A 25,589-nucleotide genomic window follows, 5' to 3' on the forward strand; every position below is an offset into this window, starting at 1 on the left:
CCAGGTCACACCATGACCAACGGAATGAAGGTCAAGGGAGCCTCTGCTGAGTGGAGAGTGAACTCAAGGGGGACCGTCTGGGGCTCTCCCCCATCCACACCTGGAGAGCTCACTGCTGCCGACTCCCTGAGCCAAGTACTCTCTATCCCCAAATCGGATTTTTTTTTAATTTACATTTTTAATCTATTGCTTTTACAAATCATGTTTGAGTATTTAGTGCTAATTTTTTAAAAAAAATTTATATTCACTGAATTGCCAATTTGTTTTCAGATACTCAGGTTGATTGATGACCATCTCTAAGTAACTGACATTTTATAAAATGGATTCTCTTTATGGGGCCTATAATTGAGTTTCTAATCTAAATATTCCTGTTCTAAATCATCTTTTGTGACAATGTGCACTTACTGGATGGGCTTAACTGGGGGGCTTCAGCGACAGTGCAGCCCATTTTTTGAACCACGGTTGGCTACTTTTGGATGCCTATTTTTAAGTTTTATGTGAAAGGGACTGTGATGGTGTAATGCCTGGATTCCCTGGGTTCTTTGCATTCTTTCTTTCGAAACATTTTTTCATCAGAGAAGAGCTTTTCTTTCTCCTACTTCCATCCTGAACTGTGCGCTGTTTCCTTGTCACCTAGCAACCCAGGAAGACACTGGGCGAGTACAGGTGAAACGGGCTTTTTGATGGTAGCAGAAGTAAGAGAGGGAAGCACTGTCAGCTGTGGGAGGGCTGGGCCACGTCTGTCCTGTTCTGCTTTATCCCAGCATCTGGCAGCGTTTGTGATACTTAGTAGATTCTACGTTGATACCCACTGAAAATGGAGTTTTACTTGTGGGATGGATGGAAATTAGGTTGGCAGTAGGGGAGAGGGTAGAAGGAGGAAAAAATGGCCATTTAAACAAATATTTTATTTTATTTATTTATTTTTGTTTGTTTTGGTTTTGGGGGGAGGTAATTAGGCTTATTTATTTACTTATTTATTTTAATGGAAGCACTGGGAATTGAACTCAGGACCTTGTTCCTGCTAAGCGTGCCTTCTACCACTGAGCTATACCCTCCCCCTCCCCAAAATGGCCTTTTAATGCCAAAACTATGTTGTGCCAGAGCAAAATCCTTGCCAAAGCGGCATCTGAAGCTATAGAAAAACCAGTCTTTGATATTATACACAGAATATATATAACCAGGAGCTGAAATATTGACCTATTCTTTGCCTTATAAAATGCATGTTCAAGAGAAGCCACCACGTATATTGAATTATGCAATAAGGAAGGGCGACAGAAGTAATGAAATGTGGGGTTTCCTCTATAAAGTAGGGGTTTTGATTCTTAAATCAAAGGATCGAAACATGTCTGGCGGCGAGCTCGTTCTTACCGCTCAGTGATCAGGAACCAGGCAGAGGCTCCATCGCGGGGCGGTTCTCAGCGTGGGGGACGGCAGGCTGCTTCTGCGAAGGACCAGCCAGCAAATATGTTGGGCTTTGCACGCAGCTGTGCTCTCGCCACCTCCTCTTGGTTTTCAAGCTTGGTTTTGTTTTGTTTTGTTTTTTAACAAACCTTTGAAAATTATCTCATGGGACTGTGGAGTGATGTGGATGATTTCAGATAAAGGGGAGGAGCTGCCTAACAGTCCAGGCTTCTCAAAGCAATTTCTGGACTTCTGTCTTTTTTAAGCTCTTAAACTGAGCTTAAGTTTGTCATCACTTGAGATTTTAGTTAAATTCTCAGGACTCTTACAAGAGACATTATTTTTAGGTGGTTGTGCTTTACTCAGTTGGCTGTGTATTTATATTATAACTTAGTCACTTTAGGCTTAAATAATCTGTCAAAATACTTGTTGAATCTGCCTTGTAAGATACAATTTGATGACTAACATGTGGTTAATTGTTCTCAGTACAAGTGTTACTGATCGCCTTACACAGAAAGTCAAAACATTAGAACAAAAGAATTTTAAGGCCCTTCTTTTGTGTTTCTGTCACTTAATAAATATTTCACTGCTCTGTTTTGCCTGAGGGGGATGTTCCAGGAAATATAATGTTGGTGCTGTAGGGCAGTGGCTCTCAAAATATGCAGATACTAACTACTGTGTATAAAATAGATAAACAACAAGTTTATAATGTGTAGCACAGAGAACTCTATTCAATAACTTGTCGCAACCTATAATGAAAAAGAATATGAAGGGGAATATATGTGTGTATATGTATGACTGGAACATTATGCTGCACACCAGAAATTGACACATTGTAACTGACCATACTTCAATTTAAAAATAATAATAAATACCTTAAAAAATATGATCGCAGACCAGCAGCATCAGCATCCCTAGGGCACTTGTTAGAAATGCAGATTCTCAGGTCCCACCCCTAAACCTGGTTAGTGGGAAAGTCTCACATGGAGCCCAGCAATCTGTGCTCAACGAACATGCCAGAATTCAGATTCCTAGAAAATCAGCATTACTGTTACAAAGCAATGGTGGCCAACAAGGAAGAGGAGGACAAAGATAATTCGATCAAAATCATCCTGGCAAAATCATTTATGGGAAAAAAAAAATGGTTCGCTGACTGCAAAAATAAATCTTAATTATTATCATTGCCTTTCAGTGACAGACATAAACAGCCCTGCAGAAAATGGGAAAGCACTTAGATTCTTCATTATCAAGTTTTCGTCAGTTAATTGTCATCTAATATCCTAAAGAACATCATTTCAAATTGACAGTTATGGTTTTATCAGCCCTGTTTATTTAGTTATGCAATGAAGAATAATTGTTTGTTTACATGGCTCATAGACTGAATGTAGTGTTTATATATTTTACACCATGTCTATGAGTCAACCTTCTGAATTTTCAAAAGGTAATTGCATAAAATGGATGATTCTTTTAGGTTGTGAACATAAAGGGTTTACTGTAAATAACTTTGGTTCATCTGAAAGAAATGCAGGTTCAAGTATACATTAGTCACAATGTTTCTGATATTAAATAAACAACATTATATCATTGGCTTGAAAGACATCAGCTTCATGTTTCATTTGCTTTTTCTTGGACCTTCATTTATCATACACAGGTATTTTTAAGGGACAGTTATGTCTTTTGTTTTTACTTCTGAAATAGGAGATTTTTCTGGATGATCTAAATTCCTTTGTGCATTTCTTGTTCTGTCTTCAGTTGGTTTGCCTGCCCTTTTATATTAATGGTAAAATATAACTTAATCTAAACGGAGTGCAGGTGACCTTGAGAGTTGGAAAGATAAGACACAGAAAGTTCAGAGAAAATGGCAGCAGTGCAGTGATGGCTGAAGCAGGAGGACCTTCACATTGTGCTTAAGGCATAACACAAGATAGGTATTTTGTGCAAATCAGAAATACAATGAGGTATCATCTCACACCAGTCAGAATGGCCATCATTAAAAGGTCCATAAATGATAAATGCTGGAGAGGGTGTGGAGAAAAGGGAACCCTCCTACACTGCTGGTGGGAATGTAATTTGGTGCAGCCACTATGGAGAACAGTGTGGAGTTTCCTTAAAAAACTAAAAATAGACTTAAACCTATGATCCAGCATTCATACCCCTGGGCATATATCCAGAGAAAACTAAATCAAAAAGATACATGCATCCCAATGTTCATAACAGCACTATTTACAATAACCAAGATATGGAAGCAACTATATATATATATATATATATATATATATATATATATATATATATATATATATAGTGGAATACTACTCAGCCATAAAAAAGAATGAAATAATGCCATTTGCATCAACATGGATGGACCTAGAGATTATCACACTAAATGAAGTAAGCCAGATAGAGAAAGACAAATACCATATGATATCACTTATGTGTGATTGTAAAATAAATGACACAAATCAACTTATTTACAACAGAAAGATGCTCACAGACATAAAAAACAAACTTATGGTTACCAAAAGGGAAAGGGGAGGAGGGATAAATTATGAGTTTGGGATTAATAGATACACACTACTATACACAAAATAGATAAACAACAAGGCTCTGCTGTACGGCACAGGGAACTATATTCAGACCTTGTAATAACCTATAACGAAAAAGCCTATGAAAAGGAATATATGTATGTGTATAACTGAATCGCTATGCTGTACACCAGAAACAACATTGTAAATCAACTTTACTTCAATTAAAAAAAAAAAGTGTTTTCTGTTGTACCCTAAGCACACTACGAAATAGGTGTTTTGTGTTGTAACGTTTGTAATGTTTGCCCTTTTGTGCTGTCACTGGGCCAAAATGTTCGGAGGAAAAATATCCCAGTGTACTGAAGACCCTGTAATGTGAGTTTAAAGTAGTATTTAGTAAATCTGGTGTTTTTATGCATGTCTTTTATGGCCAGACAAAAGTATATTTAAGTGACTGCTTATGTGAGGGTTGTTAAAAGTCAAAGCTGCTGGTTCGGGAACAATTAAGCCGTTTACGCTGAGTGACACTGATACTTTATCTCTTACCAGTGTGTGCGAACTATTATAACTTCTCAGAAAACAGAAATGTTGGATGATTGTTAAATATCCAGGGAGATTTTATTCAGGGAAGACTGACTTCAGCTTCTTCCCTGATCTGCACTTTTTACAGGATGAGAATAGGAGGCTAATAAAAGATAAGAGCAGTTGGAATTAGTCAATGAAAGTCTTTCTAGATGACATATTTTGGGGAAAATGTCAGAAAAGGGCAACAGTGGAGTTTAGGCACCTCCACCACTGGTATCAAGAGAAAGTTGGTGGTACCATTTTTTCCCCTACATTAAACAAACCAGAGATATACTATGTATGCGTGTGTGTTAATTTATGTATTTTAATGTACTAATAAAAGTATATCATACTTAGACCACTTTTTATGTCTTCTGCTATAGGATCTGAGATGGTTAGTTTTGATGGGAAGAGTTCCCTGCTGTACACATTTCATCAGAAATCCATGAATTCAACCAAAGACGTTATTTCTCTGAAATTTAAAACCAGACAGAACCACGGGATTCTACTCCACAGAGGAGGACAGAATGGTAAACACATCACACTGGAGTTAGTTAAAGGAAGACTCATCTTGCTCCTTCATGCAGGTAAAGAATGAAAAGGTGGTGTTTTTGAAAACACTCTTTCGACAAAAGTATCTTCTTATGCTTAATTTTTCCCCCCAGTTAAGTAGTTAATGTAATCCTAAAATCAGAAGACTTTCGAGAAAAAAAGGAGAGCCTATAAGTAATTACTCTGAAGACCAGAACGATCCAGGCACATGGGCGCATGGTCACCCAACAGTTGAGGTCTACTGAGTACAGCACATATATATCTTTTTTAAAAAAATTGACTTTATTCTTTTAGAGCAGTTTCAGGTTCACAACAGAATTGAGCAGAAAACACAGAGAGTTCACACATAGCCCTCCCCACCCACACATACACACTCCCCTCCCCTCAACATCCCTCATCAGTGTGGCGTATTTGGTACCATCGATGAACCAACGTGGGCACGTTATTATCAACAGAAGTCCATAGCTTGCATGAGGGTTCCCTCTTGTTGTTGTACATTCTGTGGGTTCTGACAAATGCATAATGACATGTAGTCACTATAGTAGCATACAGAATAATTTCATTGCCCTAAAAATCCCTTGTGCTTCATCTGTTCATTCCTCCCTCCCTCCTCTCCCCAGCCCCCTGGAAACCACGATCTTTCTATTGTTTCTGTAGCTGAGAACAGCACGTATATATCTTTGAGTATGCTTTTATGTAAAAAGTTTGATGGCTTGACAGCTGTGTAAGATCACTAGTCACTGCTGATAATATCGTAAAGACAAGAGGGACGCCTCATCAATTTTTGAGGTGATACTATTAGTCAGGTGGTAGGAAGAAAATATTTTCAAGAAGAAGGAAAATTCAGTGAGTCATCATAATAAAAAGAAGTAAGTTAGACGATCTCACTCAAGATCAAAAGAACACTGTGCTTCAGATTAAGATAGAAGCAGCTGACCCGTTCTTGGGATAGAAGGATGTAGGGAAGGTGCATTTCTGACAGGTGCTAAACCTCAAAATAGAAATTGTAGTCTTTTTGGGGGGGAGGAAGGGAGGTAATTAAGTTTATTTATTTCTTAACGGAGGTGCCGGGGATTGAACCCAGGACATCGCGCGTGCCAAGCGGCTGCTGTCCCATTGAGCTCTCCGCTCCCCCAGCACTGGCGGCCTGGTGCTGGATGGAATGGTTCATTTGCTCCTCATCCTGTCTTTTTCAGGCCATGCTAACCCGCCCTCCCCCGAGGCCCTCGCGCTGGGCAGCCTGCTGGACGACCAGCACTGGCACTCTGTCCTCCTCGAGCTCTTCAGCACGGACGTCACCTTCTCCGTGGACGGCCACACTCATCGCTTTCAAGCAAAGGGAGAGGCCAGCTATTTGGATCTGGATTATGAGGTGTGAGAATTACTCGTTAAGTATTCCAGATTCTATCACCTGAGTGCAGTGTCACCTTCTAGAGAAGGACGACCACATACAGAAACTCCGTTTCCTAGTGATTCAGAATTCTGGTGGACTATTTCCTACGAGTATCTCCCACCACGCTCGGCTGTTGAGACTTTTCATCCCTTACAGATGTTAATCGTCAAATGAGAGCAAGTAGTCATTAAATTTAGGAAACCTCTTTGATGGCACAGTTCTTCTGTCTTACATCTGGTGTTTGGCTGGGAATATTACCTTGGTGACTTCTGTGTGTTGTGGGACAATCCTGAGCAGAACTGACGACCTAGGAGAACTGGGAAAAATAACCAGTGCATATTCCAACCCGACTTTTCAAGTAACAAGGGAGTCAAATGCAGACAACTCAGAATACTGTTTCTTGGGATTTTTTTTTTAAAGAAGCTTCTTTTTATTTTATTTTATTTTATTTTATTTTATTTTATTTTAATTAATTAATTATTTTTTGAGGGGGTAATTATGTTTATCTATTTTATTTCTCTGTTTATCTATTTTATTAGTTTTGGTGGAGGTACCAGGGAATGAACCCGGGACCTCATGCATGCTAGGCCACTTGAGCTGTACCCTCCCCTCTCTTGGGATTTTTGAAGGCTTAATAATTCTTCGCAGCATGTTGACTATGTGTGTGTAACCGACACTGAAATGCAGCATTTGTTCGGCCAGTGCTGCTCAGCAGACCTGTCAGAGCAAACCATTATTTCAACACTCATTTGGTATGAGTGGTCCCAGCAGCAGAGACCAGCTGGGGAGCCTGGTCTTGAATAATGTGATCAGAGGCTTAATTATTCATTATAGCCTATCAGAGACATGAAAAAGACCAGGACCTGGCAGTCTGGGTTTTTAAAGTAGACTGTCACCATGGTAGGCTACATTGTCCCCCAGATCAAGGTTTACCATGGACAGAAAGATACAGTTATTCCCCATCAACAAAAATGACAGAGCCACGTGAGCAGCAAATTTGTGAAACAAGGTATTTAACCTATTTAATCTAAATATAATAAATGAGGCATCGATAAATCTGCGTCTGAAACGTCACTTGAAATTAATGTGATAATGTCAAATAACGCCAGATAGACTGAAGACCATTATCATCATACCTGTTCATCATAACCGTTGAGGCAAATAATCAGAAGATCAGTAAACAATATTATTTATGTCTTTTTTTTCTTTCTAAGATCAGCTTCGGAGGGACTCCTGGACACGGAAAATCAGTGGTGCTCCCTCATAAAAACTTTCATGGCTGCTTTGAAAATCTCTATTATAATGGAGTGGATATCATTGATTTGTCCAAGAAACACACACCACAGATCCTCATCACGGTAAGAAGGTCTCTATGCAAATTCGAGAGAAAAGGGAGTTGCAATTTGTTTGATGGATTCGGTTTTAACTGAAGGCGGGGAAGGTGCAAATCATATGTACAGTCATCCCTGGGTACCCGTGGGGGATTGGTTCCAGGACCCTTCCTGGAATGTCGAAATTCAAGGATGCTCAAGTTCCTTGTATAAAATGGCATAATATTTGTGTAAAACTTAGACACACCCTCCCATACTCTAAGTCATCTCTAGATTACTTACAACGCCTAACACAATGTAACTGCTGTGTAAATAGTTGTACATACAGTGCACATGCTATGTGAATCGTTGTGAATGCAGGGCGAATTCAAGCTTTGCTTTTTGGAACTTTCTGGAATTCTTTTGCCAAATATTTTCCTGGTTGGTTGAATACAAGGGTGCCGAATTCGGGCATAGGGAGCAACTACTGTCATTTTTTAGTTCATATTGGGTTTAATTTTTATATACATGTGGAAACAGATGAATAGTTTCACAAAGATGTTTAAGGGCGATCATAGAAAGGCGCTTTAAATGCGGTGTCTTTCTTTTTGATTAATTCCCTCCCCCTCCTTTCTCCTTGCTCCCCACGTGTCTGTAGTCCCTCCATCGAGCCGGCGTGTTACCCCACCAGCGTGTCCTCCCATGTTCAGTCCACGATCATGGAATCCTCTCTGCCTGGCAGACTCATGCTCACACGCGTATCCATGACTCTATGTGCCTCCACGCTTGGCGGTGTTTACAAGAATGGGATTGTTTTAGAAGCTTTTCTCCATCGTGATTTTCTGACTCAGGAATACCTCATGGAAATTCTTTTCGGTTATCAGGAATAGTTCTGTGTTGAGGCGTCTACATCACTTTCCGTTATGAAAGTCTGCCGTTATTATTTATCCAGTCATCTCCTACTTAAACCGTCTGCTTTATCTCTGCTTCTTAAGTATTAAAAGCAGACGATTGCATTTGTGTTTTCAGATACTGGGAGCTTTGGTTCTGATGGGATGAAGTTCCAGAATGAAATTTCTTGGTTGAAAGTTCAATACAGTTTTAAACTTTCATAAATGTTGCTGGATTGCTTTCCAAAAAGCTCTAACAGGACCCTCTTCCACCAGCGATCTGTGTTAGAACCCTTCCATCGCATCTCAGCCAGCCGCCCGTCACGCATCGCTTAGGCTCTTGCCAGCTCAGTGAATGTGAACTAGTCTCTCATTGTTACTTTGTGTTTATGTGGCTACTGGTGAATTAAATCATCTTTTCACCTGTTTCTTGTCCATTTGGATTTGCTTTTCTGATCAATGTTTATTGTTATTCTTTCGTCTATTTTTTTTTTTAGCTTTTTGTCAATGTATTAGAGTTTTACATTTGATAGATAACCCTTTGTCATGCATGGTCCATATATTTTTTCAGGTTTATCAATTTTTATATTAAATATTATATGGCGTGTTGAGTACATACGTGTTTTTATTTGTCTCTGGTCAATACGTTTCTGTATATTTCTTTATAGCATTGGAATGTCTCTAAAACCCTATAATCTATATATGGTCTCATGGGTTTTCCTGTAAGAATTTTTAATTGATTTATTTTAATTTTTTAAAAAATTAAGTCTCTGATTTCTGAAGTTTGTTCTTTATGTGATTTACGATAAGGGTTAATTTTCATATTCTGCCTCATGGCCGTCCATTTGTTCCTACACTCTTTAGTAACTGACCCACCCTTTATCCCACGTGGTTGAATCATTGCTTTCATTACATACTAACTTCACATCTAAACGTAGATCTTTTTGTGGGTTCACTGTTCTGTTCCGTCGATGCATCTGTTTCTATACGAGCAGCACACTGTCCTGGTTACAATGACTTTATAGTATGCTTTGCTCTCTGGTAACTTCAGTTCCATCTCACTGTTTTTCTCTGCATAATCTATTTTGGGGAGGAAGGGCAAGGTTTGGGCATGTATGCTTCCATCTAAAATTTATGAAGATTTTTCAGTCCCAGGGAAAGTTCTTGTAGACAGCTGAATTAGAATCCCGTTAAGTCCTTCCCCTCCAAACACTGTGACTAAAAAATCACTTTTCCTGGTGCAATCAAGAGATCCTAGGGATCAAAAATGTCTTTAAAAACAGAGTTATAGAAAAATAAAAACAGCCTGCTAGGCAGGTCAGACCTGAGGCTGGGTGACCGCCCGGGGTGACTGAGCTTTGTGAGAACTTCGGAGAGGAGGCCAGCCTGCCTATGGCAGGACCAGCTTGGCCGCACCCTTTTCTTCAGACCTGCAGAAGCACATCTCCCACCTACAGTAAGGCGCGTCTGTGGTCTGAGTGACACGCTTAAATCACATTTACACGACCGAGGCGAGTCCAGGAACGTTCTAGGGGTTGGTGCTCCTTGGTGGTGCCGGCCTTTACGTGGGAGAAAACCACCTAGCACCTCAAGGGGGAAAACCGCCTCTTCCTGTGGTGCCCCGCCCCCAGCACAAGGCGGGGGAAGACTTGGCTCAGGATTCCTTTGCAAATGCCGAGAGATGGAGAAGATGCTCAATGCTAACGGGTTCAGATACAGGTCTGCCCAGCTGAAGGTGCTTTCCTTTGAGGGACCTATAAGGTAATCTGGATTTAAGTTCAATGGGGAAGCCTTATTTCTGAAGTCCTATTTTGCTGAGCTATTTCATCGATAAAGGATCCTGTAAGTCTTGGAAAACCTGTGGTCAGTGGATGGAAACGTCCCTCCTGCGACTTCCTGAAGCCTCTTTCCCTGTGTCCACAGGGAAATGTGTCCTTCTCCTGCTCACACCCTCAGACCGTCCCTGTGACTTTTCTGAGCTCCAGGAGTTACTTGGCTCTGCCAGGCGTCTCCGGAGAGGACCGCGTATCCATCATCTTCCAATTTCGAACGTGGAACAGAGCAGGACTCCTGCTGAACAGCCAGTTTCAGCACCAGTCGGGAGCTCTCATCCTGGTCCTCAGTGATGGAAGACTCAAGCTGAGCCTGTCCCAGCCTGGACATCCAGCGAGGGACGTCACAGCAGGTAATAAACATCCTCCCTGCGATGATGCGTAGACGTCTGCCATGACTGTACCTCCTTCCGTGTAAACCTAAGACTGGTATCTCTAAGGTGGAGAATGACGGAATCAGTAAATTAGTCATAATCCCACTCTTGTAGGGAAGTACATTCTTTTTTATTTTTATGGTCTTCCTTTTTTTTTTAATTTTATTTTTTATTGAAGTGTAGTTGGTTTCCAATGTACATTTCAGGTGTGTTACAGCAAAGCATTTCAGATATACATGCATATATATGTGTATATATATATAGGGATGTGTGTATGTATATATATGTATGTGTGTGCATGTGTGTGTGTGTATATGTGTGTGTGTGTGTATTTTCAGATTCTTTTCCATTATAGCTTATTACAAGATACTGAATACAGTTCCCTGTGCCATGCAGTAGGTCCTTGTTGTTTATCTACTTTATATACAGTAGTGTGTATCTGTTAATCCCAAACTCTCAGTTTATCCCTGCCCCTCTCTCCCCTTTGGTAACCATTGTTTGTTTTTTACACCCATCAGTTTAGACTCTTCTTTCCTTCAAAATAGGTAACTCCAGGATGTCGATATGTTAGTCAGTGTGGCAGAAGTTTACCCACATCAAAACATAAGTATCAGACAGTTTAGAAATAAACTCTTCTTTTATAAGTGTATGGTTGGTAAGTAGCAGTAAACTTGAAATGCTGGAAGACATGGGCCTAACCTAAGGGGTCCCAAGAAAATACACTTCTTTTACCTCTTTTAAACCTGTATACACGTTGATTTTCAAAATAGTTTAAGTTATATTTTTCCCTTTTCTGTCAGAGCCGCTGCTTCCTTTGGGGGTTACCTGTTTTCTGAGATGGCTTCTTTTATCTGGGTGAATGTGCTGTGGGAGCTTTCCAAGAAAAACCTGTTTATTTCTAGATTCATTTCCAGAGCCATGTAATTTTTGAACTTTGGGGGACTGCTTTGCCTTTAAAGCTGATAAAAATTTAAACCTAGGCAGACCCGTGGCCTGTCATTCCTCATGGGATGTCATTCCTGGAATGTTGAACGTGGAAAGCGTATCTTGCCTGACCTGTGGTTATCAGTTTCGGACTTAAAAAGCTGGGAATGAAAACCAGATTTTGCTTTCCTTTTATAAATCAAAAAACATGACTGCCAGCATGCAAATGAACTGAGTTGGAAGCGTTAACTCAGACTCAGTAAATTGCCTAAATCTTGATTTGTGTTGATTTATAATTTACCTGTAATTTGAACTAAAAGATTTTTTTTTTTTACTGTTGTTTCGCATGGGTACACACTGCCCTTCCTCGCAACACACACATACAGTAGTTATTGAACTTTTGGTAAGCTGGCACTGAAACATTACATACATATTTTTATACCAGTTTTTAACATTTTACAGTATAATATGTTATTTTTCAGAAGCAAAGCAAAGGCCAGTTTCTCTTGATCGGCTGCTTGCTTTAGTAGCAGGTGAGGGAGAATCATTTATGCATTTGAAATAAATGAAAATAAGACAGGCCATACTTTTTATTTTTCATTTTAAGTCTTTTATCAAGTACCCAACCGTGTACCAAATTGAAACTCAAACTTTGTTACACGGCATTGGAAAGACATCATTTGGCCTAGTTCCAGGTTTTAGATAATTGTTCCTGATGGTTATCACAGTGTATTTCTGAAGAGAATGAGAAATGTACCCAAAGTGTATAATCTAGTGTATGTGCGCTCACGGGGCTGGACCGAGGGAGGGGGTCATGGAAATTGAGGAGAAATGAGAGCAGGAGAGGAGGAGAGAGAAAATGAATGAAATGAGTGTCGTGTTCACCAGTGGAGCTCCCTTTATGTACGAGACACAGCTCCACCCTTTTCCAAACTGTCTCTACGGCCATGGTCATTATTCTTTGTTGTTGAGATAAATTATTTGCCTCAAGCAGATGAGAGGGGTGCATGAGACGCCTCTCCTCCCGTGAACGCTTCCAGATCTGCCCCCGGTCCTCAGAGCAGCTCCTGTGTTTTCCCGAAGCCTCAGGGTCCACATCCTTAAAACGACACTCGTGAGTTATGGTGAGAAGCCAGTGATGTTCACGCGTGCAAACCCTGCTCATCAGTAATAACTTAATAACTTGCATTTAGGAATATTTCAAAACTAGTCCCACAGCCGTGGCACCCCTCGACCCCCCAGACTGAAGCCTCTTGAGAAGCTGGAAGGGTGCGGTGTAATTAACATCATCTTCAGAGTAGCGCAAATCCAAAATGCAGACTCTGCTCTGGTCTCCATCCGTCCTTTGGCAGGAGTGTTGCCTGGGACACAGGCTGTCTCTTCATCAGGAGTGGGACGAGTTGAAACCACACGAAAGAAGAACAAAGGATGAGAATTATAATGGATGGACGTGGAAAATGAGTATAAATGCTCACATTTTATTTTTAAATTAGAATGACAGGTTTTACTAAGAACAGTCTTGTATTATACAGCAAACGACCTCTTACAAATTCAAGGGGAAGATGCTGGAGTGCTTTCTGCAAGTTCTCCCATGAAATAAAATAACTCTATGCACTAGATATATGTAGACAGGTTGCTAGATAGGTGGAGAGGGTGAGAAAGAGAGGAAACATTTCACAAAATTAAGCTAAATATTGGGTTTTAAGTCAGGTTGTAAGTGGATATGGTTAGCATACTGACAGATTAACTATGTAACCTTTAAGAGAAACACTGAATGATAAGACCGGAAGGAACATTTAGAGACTTTTTTTTGTACATTAAGTGTCCATCGATAGATAACGGATAATGAAGATATATACACAGACATACATATATGGAATATTACTCAGCTGTAAAAAAATTATGGAATCTTCCCATTGGCGACCGTGTGGATAGATCTAGACGGTATCATGCTAACTCTTTAGCTCCAGGATAACGAACTTCTTTCAAAACTCTATTTCATGTTCAATTTCATAATATTTAAGTGTCTAACCTAAATCCTCCGTCGTCTGCTTTTCAACATTCCACATTATCTTTCACAAACCAGTGCTGAGTCTTTGAAAATGTTTCTGGCTTCACAAAAGGAAAACAAAAAATGGGAGCCGAGCCTTTTTCGTGTCTGCACTCGTGCACATGGCAAAGAGCTGTAGTAACTCAGTGACTTTACAACTACGCCTCCTGGAAAGTGAGTGTTGGGAAGTTTCACCACTAATATTTAAGAGTCTGAGAAGAAGTGAAGTTATAACTATTTTTTACAACAGGATCTTTGATCCTCTGGGTCCTATTTGAAACATATTTCCTGCTCAGGTGGACCTGGAGCCCACATCAGAGTCATTCATGAGAAAGAAAGAAGAAAGCATTTTCTATCCGTCCATCATAATTCTCACCCTTTGTTTTTCTTTCGTGTGGTTTGAACCACTTCTGATGAAAGGTCATCCTGTTTCCCAGCAGAAAAAGCTGGATTGAAGAGCATTTGAGAGACATGGATTTGTGTATGTGGTCATCTGGGCAATAAATACCAAAATATAATGTTAAGTTGGCTATGACTGGTTAACTTTCTACCAGAAATATGACCATATTTTGGGGGTGGGGGCTAATATCCCCCCCAGGGCTATAATGTAACTTCGAATTCCCATAGGTTGACTTCTAACCGTATAGAGCTGTAAACAGTCTGTACCTTTCTCATTTGTAAAATCTATTAGTTAATTGTATTGGGACATTGCGGAAGATAATGAGATTAAAATGACTAGCACGCTTGGGCGTGACTCCAACAAAAGCTTCAGCAGTCATCTCACCTGCTTTCCACTGGGTGAAAGTATTTCTTTATGCCCCCCTTCCCTGTTGCCCAAGACAGTTTATAAAGATTCCAGTTAGTCCCTGGGCCACCCCCTTAAATGAAACATGTATCTCAGGGGACTGTTGGAGTTGTGTGGCTTCTTCTGGAGGGGAAGAGTCCCTTGCTCTTGGCCAGATGACTTTGGCCAATGACTGGCTTTTGGCCGATGGAACATGGGCAGAGGGGGCCTGTTCCACATCTGAGTGGAAGCTTCGGATGCCAAGGGCTGCTCTCTCTCAGCCATGAGTCAGGCTCGGGGCCACGCATTAGCCTTGGCTCTGCGTGAATACACGCTTGGAACACGGAGAACGGAGACCCAGATGGTCCAGGGCCAGAGCGAGAAGCAAAGCCTAGTTGTTGCTCACTGCAGCCTGGCAGTTGTTTGTCTCCACAAATAACCTAGTAGAAGCTAATAACACACATGGTCTGGATGAATGGACTGGGACACCTACTGCTGATTTATCTGCATGACACAGCGATGGGTTTTCATTCAACGTAAGACCTAGTAGGCAAGTTGGTAGGGGAAGCTGGAGCCGGCTGCAGCTGGGAGCTGGTCAGCAACTCAACCAGTTGACCATTCTCAACTCTATCACTTGAAGAAAATGGAGACTTTTCATCTCATGGATTCAGAAGACAGTGGCTGCTTTTGAAGGAACTGATAATAGTTCTTAAAAATAATAATGTAACAATAGCTTGCATATACTGTATCAAATTTGGGGGAGAAAAAACAGAGAAGGCTAAAATGACATACAATAAAAAACATAACTCCTTCATTTAAAAATTAAGGTTAATATTTAAGAATATTTCCTGCCACTCTTTTGCATGTTTACACACATACACACACACTTTAATGTAATTATTTTTTTTCTTTAAATTGAAGTATAGTCAGTTACAAGGTGTCAGTTTTTGGTGTACAGCAATGTAATGCTTTTTTAACTTTATATTTTGTTCTATAAATTTTCATGTTTTATTAATCCTTAAATTGTTATTTGTAAAGACCAACAATGTATTTTTTTCCTAATTTTTTATTTCCTATTTTTTCCTACCAAGATGATTGTTGATAATAACAATACACAAAAGTAAGGGAACGTTCTTATGTTTAATCACTTCCGTTTTTGGAAAACACCTGTCCTTCCTAACCTCTCAAACTATTAATGAACCGGATGAGACTGAACGAGGCCTGATGCCATGTAATTGGAAACATTTTGTCATTTCATGGTTGTTCAGGGTCATTCATGGACATTTAGGTCTATTAAGACCCCAGGACGGGAAGAAACCAATGCTGTATTTTCCAAGGCAGAGTGTTTGCGTGACCCACTCTTGTTTCCTCTTTACCCCTTTCATTCTGATTTCTCTCTTTGTTCTTCTTTTCTTTCTGTATTTTTCTGACTAAGTCGAGTGATGAGAAAGTGAAATACAGCCCTGGCAGTGTGCAGATAGGCCATAATCCCGAGTGAATGTGATAGCTTTTGTTAGAACATAAACAGGTACCAGACAGGCCAGTCCGTGGCTGTGGTGGATCAGATGCAGGGACCCTCTGCAGCCATGCACTTTACTCAGCAAGCCCCTCTTCCTCCTGACGTGGGCAGCACCTTCCTCCAGATAAGCATGGCCAGCAAATCACATCACTTATTTGGCTGTTTAGAAACCCCCAGCCAAGCTCACGTCTCTCCCACACCTCTGTCTCTCTGCCTCCTCTGTGGCGCATTACCCGTTGCCCAGCCGGCTAAATGACCTGGGTGGGCTTCAGGTAAGTTCTTGGTGGTCTGCGCCAGGGGGTCCCAGGTATGCATCATATTGTTCTCAACTAGCTGCTCCGTTTGGAGGCATCTGCAGGGTTTATAGGAATCTCTTTTAACCCATCTTGTTTACTTCCAGGTGCTGGCTTAAATGATGGGCAGTGGCATTCTGTGTCCTTATCTGCAAAAGGCAGTCAGCTGAGTCTGACGGTGGACGGTGAGGCAGCCTCCATGGCTCATGCCCTGCGGGGGCAGATTGATTCAGGCGACACCTATTACCTGGGGGGTAAGTGAAAGGAACTGGGCTGTACTGGCAATCCAGCCATCTTTGTCTTTCCAGCTCCTGCCTTCTATACCAAATTTTTAAATGAAAATCAATACTGAAGAATGATATTTCTCTTTCATTTATAGTCATGAGGAATGCTGACTGGACAAATGACAAATCATGGTCTAAAATGCATGTCTACGAGGTGGCCTTGTTTAAAAGGGCACATGATAAGATCAATTTTAAATTCGACACTCGTTTTCAACTATAGCTGCTCCTTGCAGTCACCTGGAAAGTTTCAAAACGCTGATGTCCGGCTGCATCCCCAGAAACCCTGATTTAATTGGTCCCGAGGCCTGGACAACAGGTTTCTTGAATGCTTTCTGGGTTTCCCTTTGTGCCAACAACTTTGGAGGTCGTTATTCTCTATTTCTTACCTTTAAAACTTTGCTATAGAGAATTTTCCTAATTCCAAAAGACACTTATGACTTCTCCTTCAGATTTTACATGCCAAGTTTTTTGCTGCATGGGGCTGTTCTTCCGCTGTCTGTTGGTTCCTCTTTTGCTCGGAGCCTGGCTACTCACAATGTGGTCCCTGAACCTGCAGCATTAGCATCACCTGGAAGCCTCTTAGTAATGCAGACGCACCGTCCCTGACCTCCTGAGCCAGACTCTGCATTCCACCAAGACCTCCAGCTGGTCCACTGCACTTTAAAATTTAAGAAACATTCTATTCCCGCTGTGTGTACAGAAGAGCATCGTTATGGACAACAGAGGCAGAGGTTAATTCAATGGCAATTAATATTTCACTCACTGCTTAGTGATGGATTTTACCGAGACAACCCAGGCCGTCTCCCCGGGACTGTAGTAAATGGGCATTTGCTGGCTTAGCGGACCTTTGACTGAGTCCATCCAGGATCCACCAGGGGCCGGGGGGAGCTTCTGAGGGTAATAAATCTCCATCCCTGGGGCATTCGAGTGAAAAATCCTGAGCCACTGGAAGCTTCGCGCTGTCAATAGTGAGACTTATTTCTAATCTTGGCTTGAAGCCATCTCTGCTTTTCTTGCTGCTTTGCATTTTATAGATGTTTCTTTCTAACATAAGTTCAGAATCATGGTGGAGGTAGCTTCATAGCCCTACAAGAAGGTAGAAATTTTTTCCCGTAAGAACTGACACTAAGCACACAAACCGTGCATCGGGTTGCTCCAGCTTTCAAGTCCCCTGAAGCAACCTCCACTGTGAAGGGTGGGAGAGCTCCAGCAGCTTTAAAAAGATCAGACTGCTTGCTTTCCTCGTTTGCTAAACGTGATGCATTTCTGACCCAGGCACTTTTTTTTTTTTTTAAACCTTTTCACTTTCTAGCTCTGGAGAGGAACAAATTCCTCCAAAACCAAATAAAGAGTTTCTCCAAGAGCTACAGCTGAAAGGAAGATGATTCTGAAGCATTAAAAAGGATAGAAAAAAACTTACAGAAAGAACTGTGCTCTATTGTTGAATGATACGAAATAAAATACTTTTAAACTTTTGTGTTAAAAAGTAAAACAATACTTCACAAATCACTGAAGCAGCTTTCCTATTTGAACGTTCTCCATGCTCAGAACGCGGAACGCACAGCTGCGTGAGAGTAGGTGCTCCCCAGAAATATTTACATGCTAATGTGATGTGAATCAGTTGTTACTATGGAAATAGATCATATTCGTGCATTAAAGAGACAACCAGTGTTTCTTAAAAGCGCGTATGTGGGTACATCCCTCAGCTATGAAATTAAACACTATAATACTTTCGAAGCTTTCCTTCCTCCTCCAGACTCTCATTCCCCCAGTTAAGCATTACTCTGCTTTGTTTAAACTAATCATTGTATTGCTTTGCTGTATAATCTATCATCTCTGGAGGTAACTTTTAAACAATAAACTGTCTTGTGTTGCTTGGCTTTTAACTTTATGAATAGGTTAATACTGCATGTGTTCTTCTGTGACTTGCTTTTATTTTATTTTATTTTATGTTTTTGTTCTGCATTAGTTTTTGAGATCCAGCCATGTGGATGTGAACAGCTAAAGTTAATTAATTTTCACGGCTGCATGGTTTTTGATGAGTATCATACCATGTGCTACTCATCTGTTTCAACATCCCCTTTTATGTCGATAGACATTTTGATTGTGCCCATTTTTTGTTATTATAAAAATGCCATAAATATTCTTGTTCAGCTGCTAGGAATCCTCTAGCCAGCGATTTTTAAATTTTCCTTAGGCACAAACCACCTGACTTTCCTAATAAGTAGAGTCAATTTAGTGGAATAACAGTCAGTACTGTGGTTTCAGTGGCATGCTCCGATGGTTAAGTTGAATGAACGTAAAGGACCCACGGTTGTCACATTGGTTGCACGTGTGGGACCCAGCTTTGGGCTCCACTCCTGTCTATGAAAGGATCCTAGAGATCTGGGGGCAATGTACTGAAAAAGATACAAGCCTTTCTTATCTCTTTTTATAAAATTGTGTTGATACGCAGCAGAACTGTCATGTTAGTATCATTTCCAATAAGAAACAGTGTCCCCACGATTCACGGAGTTACAGTTTCAGCCTCCCATGGGAGCCGATAATGACTTTTTTTCATCACGGCTTCCCTATTTCCCTCGTGTAATTGAATGTTGGCACTGAGTGACCAAAATAGAACTTGCAATCACAGTAGTTTATTCCCAACTAATGTATGAATTTAGAGGAACGTCTGTATGGGAAGCTATAAATATCCAGTTGATTTACAGACCAGTTTCTGCGACTGATTCAAACTAATTTGGTCAACTGTACATCCTCCACCAACAGAAGAGCATCAGCACCTTTTTTTTCCTAGAGAAAGAATATATCCTATTTTAAAAACTCAAGTAATGCCTTTGCCAGACTAAAGCAAACAAACAAAAAATGAAACACACTAATGCACTGATGTTAAATAAAAAGGTGAGTCCTATTTGTACCCAAGGAAAACCAGGAGAGGCAGATCTTGGACCAGTGGGCGTGGAGTCCTGGTTCTCAGTAGATTTCATATATTCACGAGTTTTATGTGCAGGAGACCCCCTTGATCAGGGCCCCGTCGTCTCCAGAGTCCATTGGACTTACCAGCTCTGTTGTGGGTAGAGCAGGGCAGGGCAGCTACATCTTGAGTAGAAATTCTACCCTGAAAACTCCAATGTCTGGGTAATTATACCCACGCCCAGGAGTAGCTGTGTCAGCCTCTTTCTTTGTTTAATTGTCTTCTTGATTCGTGTCCATCAGTACCAGAATATGTATGATGTCAGCATGGAAGCTGACTTCATCCAATCCATGCTCTGGAGCAATATTTGGACTAAATAAAGTAAGCATTCCTGGGTCATCCAGCTGAAAGCCAACGAATGATACATGATTTTTTCAAGAAAAACATGCTACCCCATGTTCTGAGATGCTCCTGGACCAGTTTGCTTTCCAATACCGTTTTTTCCTGGTGGACATTCCGCTGCATGTTCCCAGTCATCATTATACGGTCAAATTTTGTTGCAACGCTTCACCGTAAAAGCAGACTAGTACGATTTGCTGTTACGGTGCGGTTGAACGTATAATTTATCGTCCAAACCAGAACACTTTCAAATAAAGGAGATGATCTCAGTGATCACTGCCGGACAGAAGGCATAAACCAGGGCTCTGGCGGGCTCGGAGCACGGCTTCCTTACCTGTCAAACAGCAGCATTTCTTAAACATCTTATCAGAACTCTGCGATCTAGGTGTCCCTTTTTCCTCCCCTGCCTTTTCTTAGTCTGAACTTTTTTTTTGTAATTTGGTCTTCCAACAGCAGTTGCACTGGAGTGTGCTGTCCACAGTGCCTGCGATTAATGGTAGTGGACAGTTGAGCTCTTAGTCACCCCCCTTTTATGGAATTGGTACTATCCAATACCATACTTGTGCTGCAGACTTGGGGAGTATTAAATTTGGTTCAGAACCCCCTTGAATGAAACGTGAGCAGGCCAGGGAGCTCATGGAGAGTCTGTAATGAAGTCTCACCCGAGGACCGATTCCGGTGCAGTGACATAAGTGACAACTTATCTGTCCTCCTCAGAGGTACTTAAACTTCTGAGTCCCTCAGTCGTGACGGGTATCTTTCATTAATTTGGCAATACGTATCCACTGTCCACTTCACTCTCCATCCCGAATCAGGCCATTCTTGGATGGCCCTCTGCCACTTTACCACCAAGGCTTTGGGGCAACCGTCTGCGTGGACGAATGAGCATCTCCAGCCCTGAGCTTGTTTTGGACTGTGGTTCCCTTGTGTCCTAACCTTCATGTCGTAACTGGACAAGGGAACACTCAGTGCTTTGACATTCTCTTCTTTAAACGTTCACTTTCATTTTCTCCACACCTTCTCCATCATTTATCATTTGTGGACTTTTTTCATGATGGCATTTCAGACTGGTGTGAGGTGATACCTTATTGTAGTTTTGATTTGTGTTTCTCTCATAATTAGCAATATTGAGTATTTTTTCATGTGCCCATTGGCCGTTTGTACGTCTTCACTGGAGAATTGCTTGTTTAGCTCTTCTGCCCATTTTTGGATTGGGTTGCTTGTTCTTTTGTTATTAAGTTGTGTGAACTGTTTATATATTCTGGAAATTAAACCCTTGTCAGTCGCATCATTTGCAAATATTTTCTCCCATTCCGTAGGTTGCCGTTTTGTTTTGCTTATGGTTTCCTTTGCTGTGCAAAAGCTTATATGGTTTAATTTTGTCCTAACAGACATAGTTAGACACTGCACTGTATATTTTGGATGAGTTTGAGGCTCGTGATCTGGAGAAAAGGAAGAAAACAGAAAAGAAATAGCAGCAATTCCACAAAACCACTTATTGATTTAATGTTTCCTCTTGTTTATTCTAACGTTCTTAGTTACCAAGTACAGCGAGTGGAAGTCACCTGTAAGATAGAAAGATATGCCAGGTTTCCTCCAAATATATCCAACCTTTCAGAAATTCTCTTAAAATTAAAACGTGTGCATTTTCACATCAGACAAGCAAATGGTAAAGGAAAGCTGTAGGCTTAAACAGTTCTTTATGATATAACATTGAATTTGAAATGTCAGCGTCTCTCCGAGGTTAATTTGTGAGGTTTCAACCTGATGCGGGTCTTGGCTTGCTCTGAATTCTATTTGTCAGAAATACAAAGCATTTAAGTCTCAGCCACTGAAAGGAAAGTGAAGATAAACTCTGTGTAGTTCATGAAAATTCTTAGGTAGAAAGCTAGCATCCATTATGCAGGAACAGGAGGGGTCTCTGTATTCAGTTCTTGCTCTTTGAAAGTGCACCCATGATTTCAAGACAAAAGTACAAAGAGATGAATGAAAAACACCTTAAAGTCCAATGAGCAAAATCTTCATCGAATTACTTATTCCATTTGATTTAAAAAATAAGAGTCTTATAAAAGAACCTCAAAACCCCAGGCTGTAAATATTAACATAAAAATTCCTTAATATTTAAAATGCTGGAAAATACAGTGCAGAAAGATGAATAATTATGGCACTGTACCTAAAAAGTTCAAAGAAAACAGTTCTGGAAATGATATGAGTGAAACATAATTTTATCAGGCAAAGCATACATTGCATAGGTAAATTTCACATGAAGCGCGAAATTTACTGGACAACCTTTTGGAATGAAAACAATGTTAATTATTAAAAATGCTGTGCTTCTTTCATATTTGCACATGAAAATAAAGTGTTCAACTCAGTAAACACTTGGAGCTTTTATCCTACGTGGCTGCAGATCAATTGCCCTAGAAGCTGCCTCTGCGTGGGAGATTTTGCGCGTGGCTGGTTTAGTGGGGGTAATTGGGAGCAACACCTGGAGGGTTGAAGGACCATCTGGGATGGGCAGAGAGATGAGTTGAACTGCAGTGCACTTGCATCAGGAGCCTCTGAAGACCCCAAGGGAGGGTCTGAAGCAGGGATGCCCTTCAGGGAGCTCCCCAGTAAGATAATGGGTCTCGGTCACTGCGTCGCATCCTTGGGCACTGTTATCCCTGGGGAGAGGCACAGTCTTTTGAGAGCCAACTCCTTGTAGCCCAGCAGTTTCGGGTGGGGGAAGTCTCAGTCCTGAATGGGGGTGGGGGATGGGGTTTCCCCGAATTGTTGCCTCTTTCGGAAACATTTCCCAACGACTGCTTTCCTTCACTGTCACCTTCCCAGTCTACGCTGCTCATCTTGCAGTAACGCAAGAACCTAAGAATGCAACAAATCCAAGAACCTCTGATTCCTTCAGGGGACAACTCAGGAGAGGGTGTGAGGGCGCTCAGAACCCTGATGTCCCCACACATGGAGAAGAAGGTGGTTCTGGACCCCACCTTGCTTTGATTTGATTTCAAAATCACGTCCTTGCTTATGATCATCATAAGAACACTGTCATCTTGAGAAGCCCAGGAGGATAAAACAAAGCCAGTCTGTAGGAACTGTGGTTTGTCATTTACAGCAAAACCAATTAATGACTGTAGCAGAACTTGTAAAGTTTAACTCTTACTATGAAAAATAATCAAAGCTCATTTCTTTTTTTTTTTTTAGAATATTCTGTATTGCTAATTTTTCTGCATTATTTGCAATGCCGTATCATTAAAAATACTTGATAATATATGTGTGTTACTGTTGAAAGATATTTGACTGAAGTGTCGAAATTAAAAAAAGTAAATATAAATTGCTATTAGATTTTTGAGACCAGTTATTATCAAAAGTGTTTTAAAATATGCTTTGCCTGCACACACACACGCAGAGTGGGTATTTAACAATTTCTTGATGGATGAAGGGTGTCCACGTCAATGCACAATATATTTTTCAAGCATTTTACAATGTGTGTTAACATCATGCTAAAAGGAGTGTTTTCTTGTGTGTGCTTTCAAAAAGGAACGCAAGCTCGGCTTAAGTTAAATGTGCTATAACTCTGTCAGATTTCACATCTTCCCTTCCTCTCATCTCTCCATAAGCCTGGCTTAGGTTATTATTTTTACTCTTTACCAATACCGACAGATTTTGTTCTTTTCCACCCCCATCCATGGGTGGTGTGACCTTCCCAAATGGTGTAGGACGTCTGAATCCTCAGGTGTCTGCAAACAAGGGGAGGCAACAAGTTTTGCGTATGAGGAGAGCTGTGCAATGTTTTTTGTCGTAACTGTTTGTTTTCTGCTGTGTGTGTCTCCGTGTTTAATTCAGGCTGTCCCAACAACAGCTCTCGCTCTGGATGCGCAAGTCCCCTGGGTGGATTTCAGGGCTGCCTGAGGCTCATCTCCATTGGCGACAAAGCGGTGGATCCCATCTCAGTGCAGCAGGGGGCGCTGGGGAGCTTCCGTGACCTCCAGATAGACACCTGTGGCCTCACAGACAGGTAAGGCAATCTCGGGTCAGCATGTCCGTTTTCAATTTTTTCGTAATAGATTCAAACCCAATAAACAGCTGGAAAAGAGCACCTTCTTGCCCCTTCTCTATTCCCAATATCCATTGCATAGGGAAAAATTATATTTACACTGAAAAGAAAATTGACAAACTAATTTTAAACAATTGCTTCTTTCAGATGATATTTTCTTAGAAGACACACTCTCATGAATCTTCCTTGTGTGTGCCTCTAAGCTACTTAATCCGCACAGAATTCTCTCGATGCTGCTATAATTATCGATGAGTATAAATCCTTTAAAAGTTCTAACATTGCTCGAAACAGATTAGAATATTCTAAAGAGGTCATGGATGACCCAGAAATCAAACTCTTTTGTGGTCAGTTGCCTCCACCCCACACTCCCTGTTCTGCAGGAAGAATGCAAAGTAACTCTTCCTTTGAGAAAGGATGAGACTTTGGGGATTTCTAGTGATACTGTGAACACAGTAAAGAATGGAGAGGATCCAGTTGCCACACCCTGAGCATAGTACCAGCTCACTGAAGAAGATAAGAAAGGCAAAACTTTAAAACAGTAACGTATGAAAATTTCTAAGCGTTGCAACTTTGTGTAAGCCATCTTGTTAGTTAGTCGTGCTCTCTGACTTTTAGGTTATTTTGGCTGAAAGGGTTGGCTTAACCATCACACGCTGAAGTTTTTTCTTTACCTGGTGTATCTGACTTCTCTGCAGCAGGAATGCATTATGTTTGTGTTGAATAAATGTGCACAGTCCAGACATCCCCACACATCCCTACCTAGTGTACCTTCCCAAAGTCCACACTGTGCAGAGTCCTTTGTGGAATAAATCTATTCCGAATGTAACGTTAATTGAAATTCTGTGTCATGTCCAATTAACAAGTTACAATGCGATATAGCAATGTATTAGAAGATTATAAATTCCCAGTATGCAAAATACTGACTCCCAAGAATTTTATTTCTTTAATGCAAATGTCCTTGGTCACATGTTCACATTTCTGTTCATTTGTAGAAGGAAAAAAAGTGATTCAAAGAATTTCAATGAAACTCTCAATCTTAATTTTCGGGTTATAAAAAATTTTTTTGGCATGGAAACTGTAACATCATCTTTAGTGATAATGGCAGCCGGCTCTGGAATCCTGAATCTTGGTGTTGGGGGACGGTCAGAGATGTTCTCTTGGAGGTAGAGTGTAGCCCCTCACCCATGGGAATGGCCTTTCGTGGGTCGGGAGGGTGGGAGGTCACAATTTACCGCCAGGGGCCCAGTTGTCACTTCAGTCACGAAGCTCACAGAAAGTTACTTTAGTGCCTGAAGGATTCCTTCACAATATATGCTGTAATCAAAATATTTCTCTTAACGTAAAGGTTGCCTCTTTGTGCATAAAGGTCTTTTAGCCAAAGGGAGAAAAAGGGGCTATATGTATGTGTGTGTGTAGAGATAGAAATAGAACTAAAATAGAAATAGAAATAAAACTAAAATAGAAAAATTTTTCATGTCACATTTTAAAAAGATTTTCAGATCTATGTACCAGTCATCCAGGATAGTAAGT

The 25,589-nt window shown here is 40.8% G+C and overlaps 1 protein-coding gene across 2 annotated transcripts in view; it reads left to right on the forward strand.

Moving 5' to 3' along the window:
- LOC105094536 (contactin-associated protein-like 3) overlaps window positions 1–25,589 on the forward strand; it is a 148,672-nt gene that overhangs the window by 67,081 nt on the left and 56,002 nt on the right. Inside the window, exons 5-10 of one of the 2 annotated variants that reach the window (XM_064482454.1) lie at window positions 4,877–5,080; window positions 6,242–6,417; window positions 7,653–7,796; window positions 10,562–10,823; window positions 16,522–16,668; window positions 23,849–24,020. In XM_064482454.1, coding sequence (XP_064338524.1) covers window positions 4,877–5,080; window positions 6,242–6,417; window positions 7,653–7,796; window positions 10,562–10,823; window positions 16,522–16,668; window positions 23,849–24,020 — 1,105 coding nt within the window. Of the gene's footprint in view, window positions 1–4,876; window positions 5,081–6,241; window positions 6,418–7,652; window positions 7,797–10,561; window positions 10,824–16,521; window positions 16,669–23,848; window positions 24,021–25,589 lie in introns of those variants that run through there. The other variant, XM_064482455.1, reaches the window with a different exon arrangement.

This window comes from Camelus dromedarius, chromosome 36 (genome assembly GCF_036321535.1).
Source record: "Camelus dromedarius isolate mCamDro1 chromosome 36, mCamDro1.pat, whole genome shotgun sequence".
NCBI classification, from domain to species: domain Eukaryota; kingdom Metazoa; phylum Chordata; class Mammalia; order Artiodactyla; family Camelidae; genus Camelus; species Camelus dromedarius.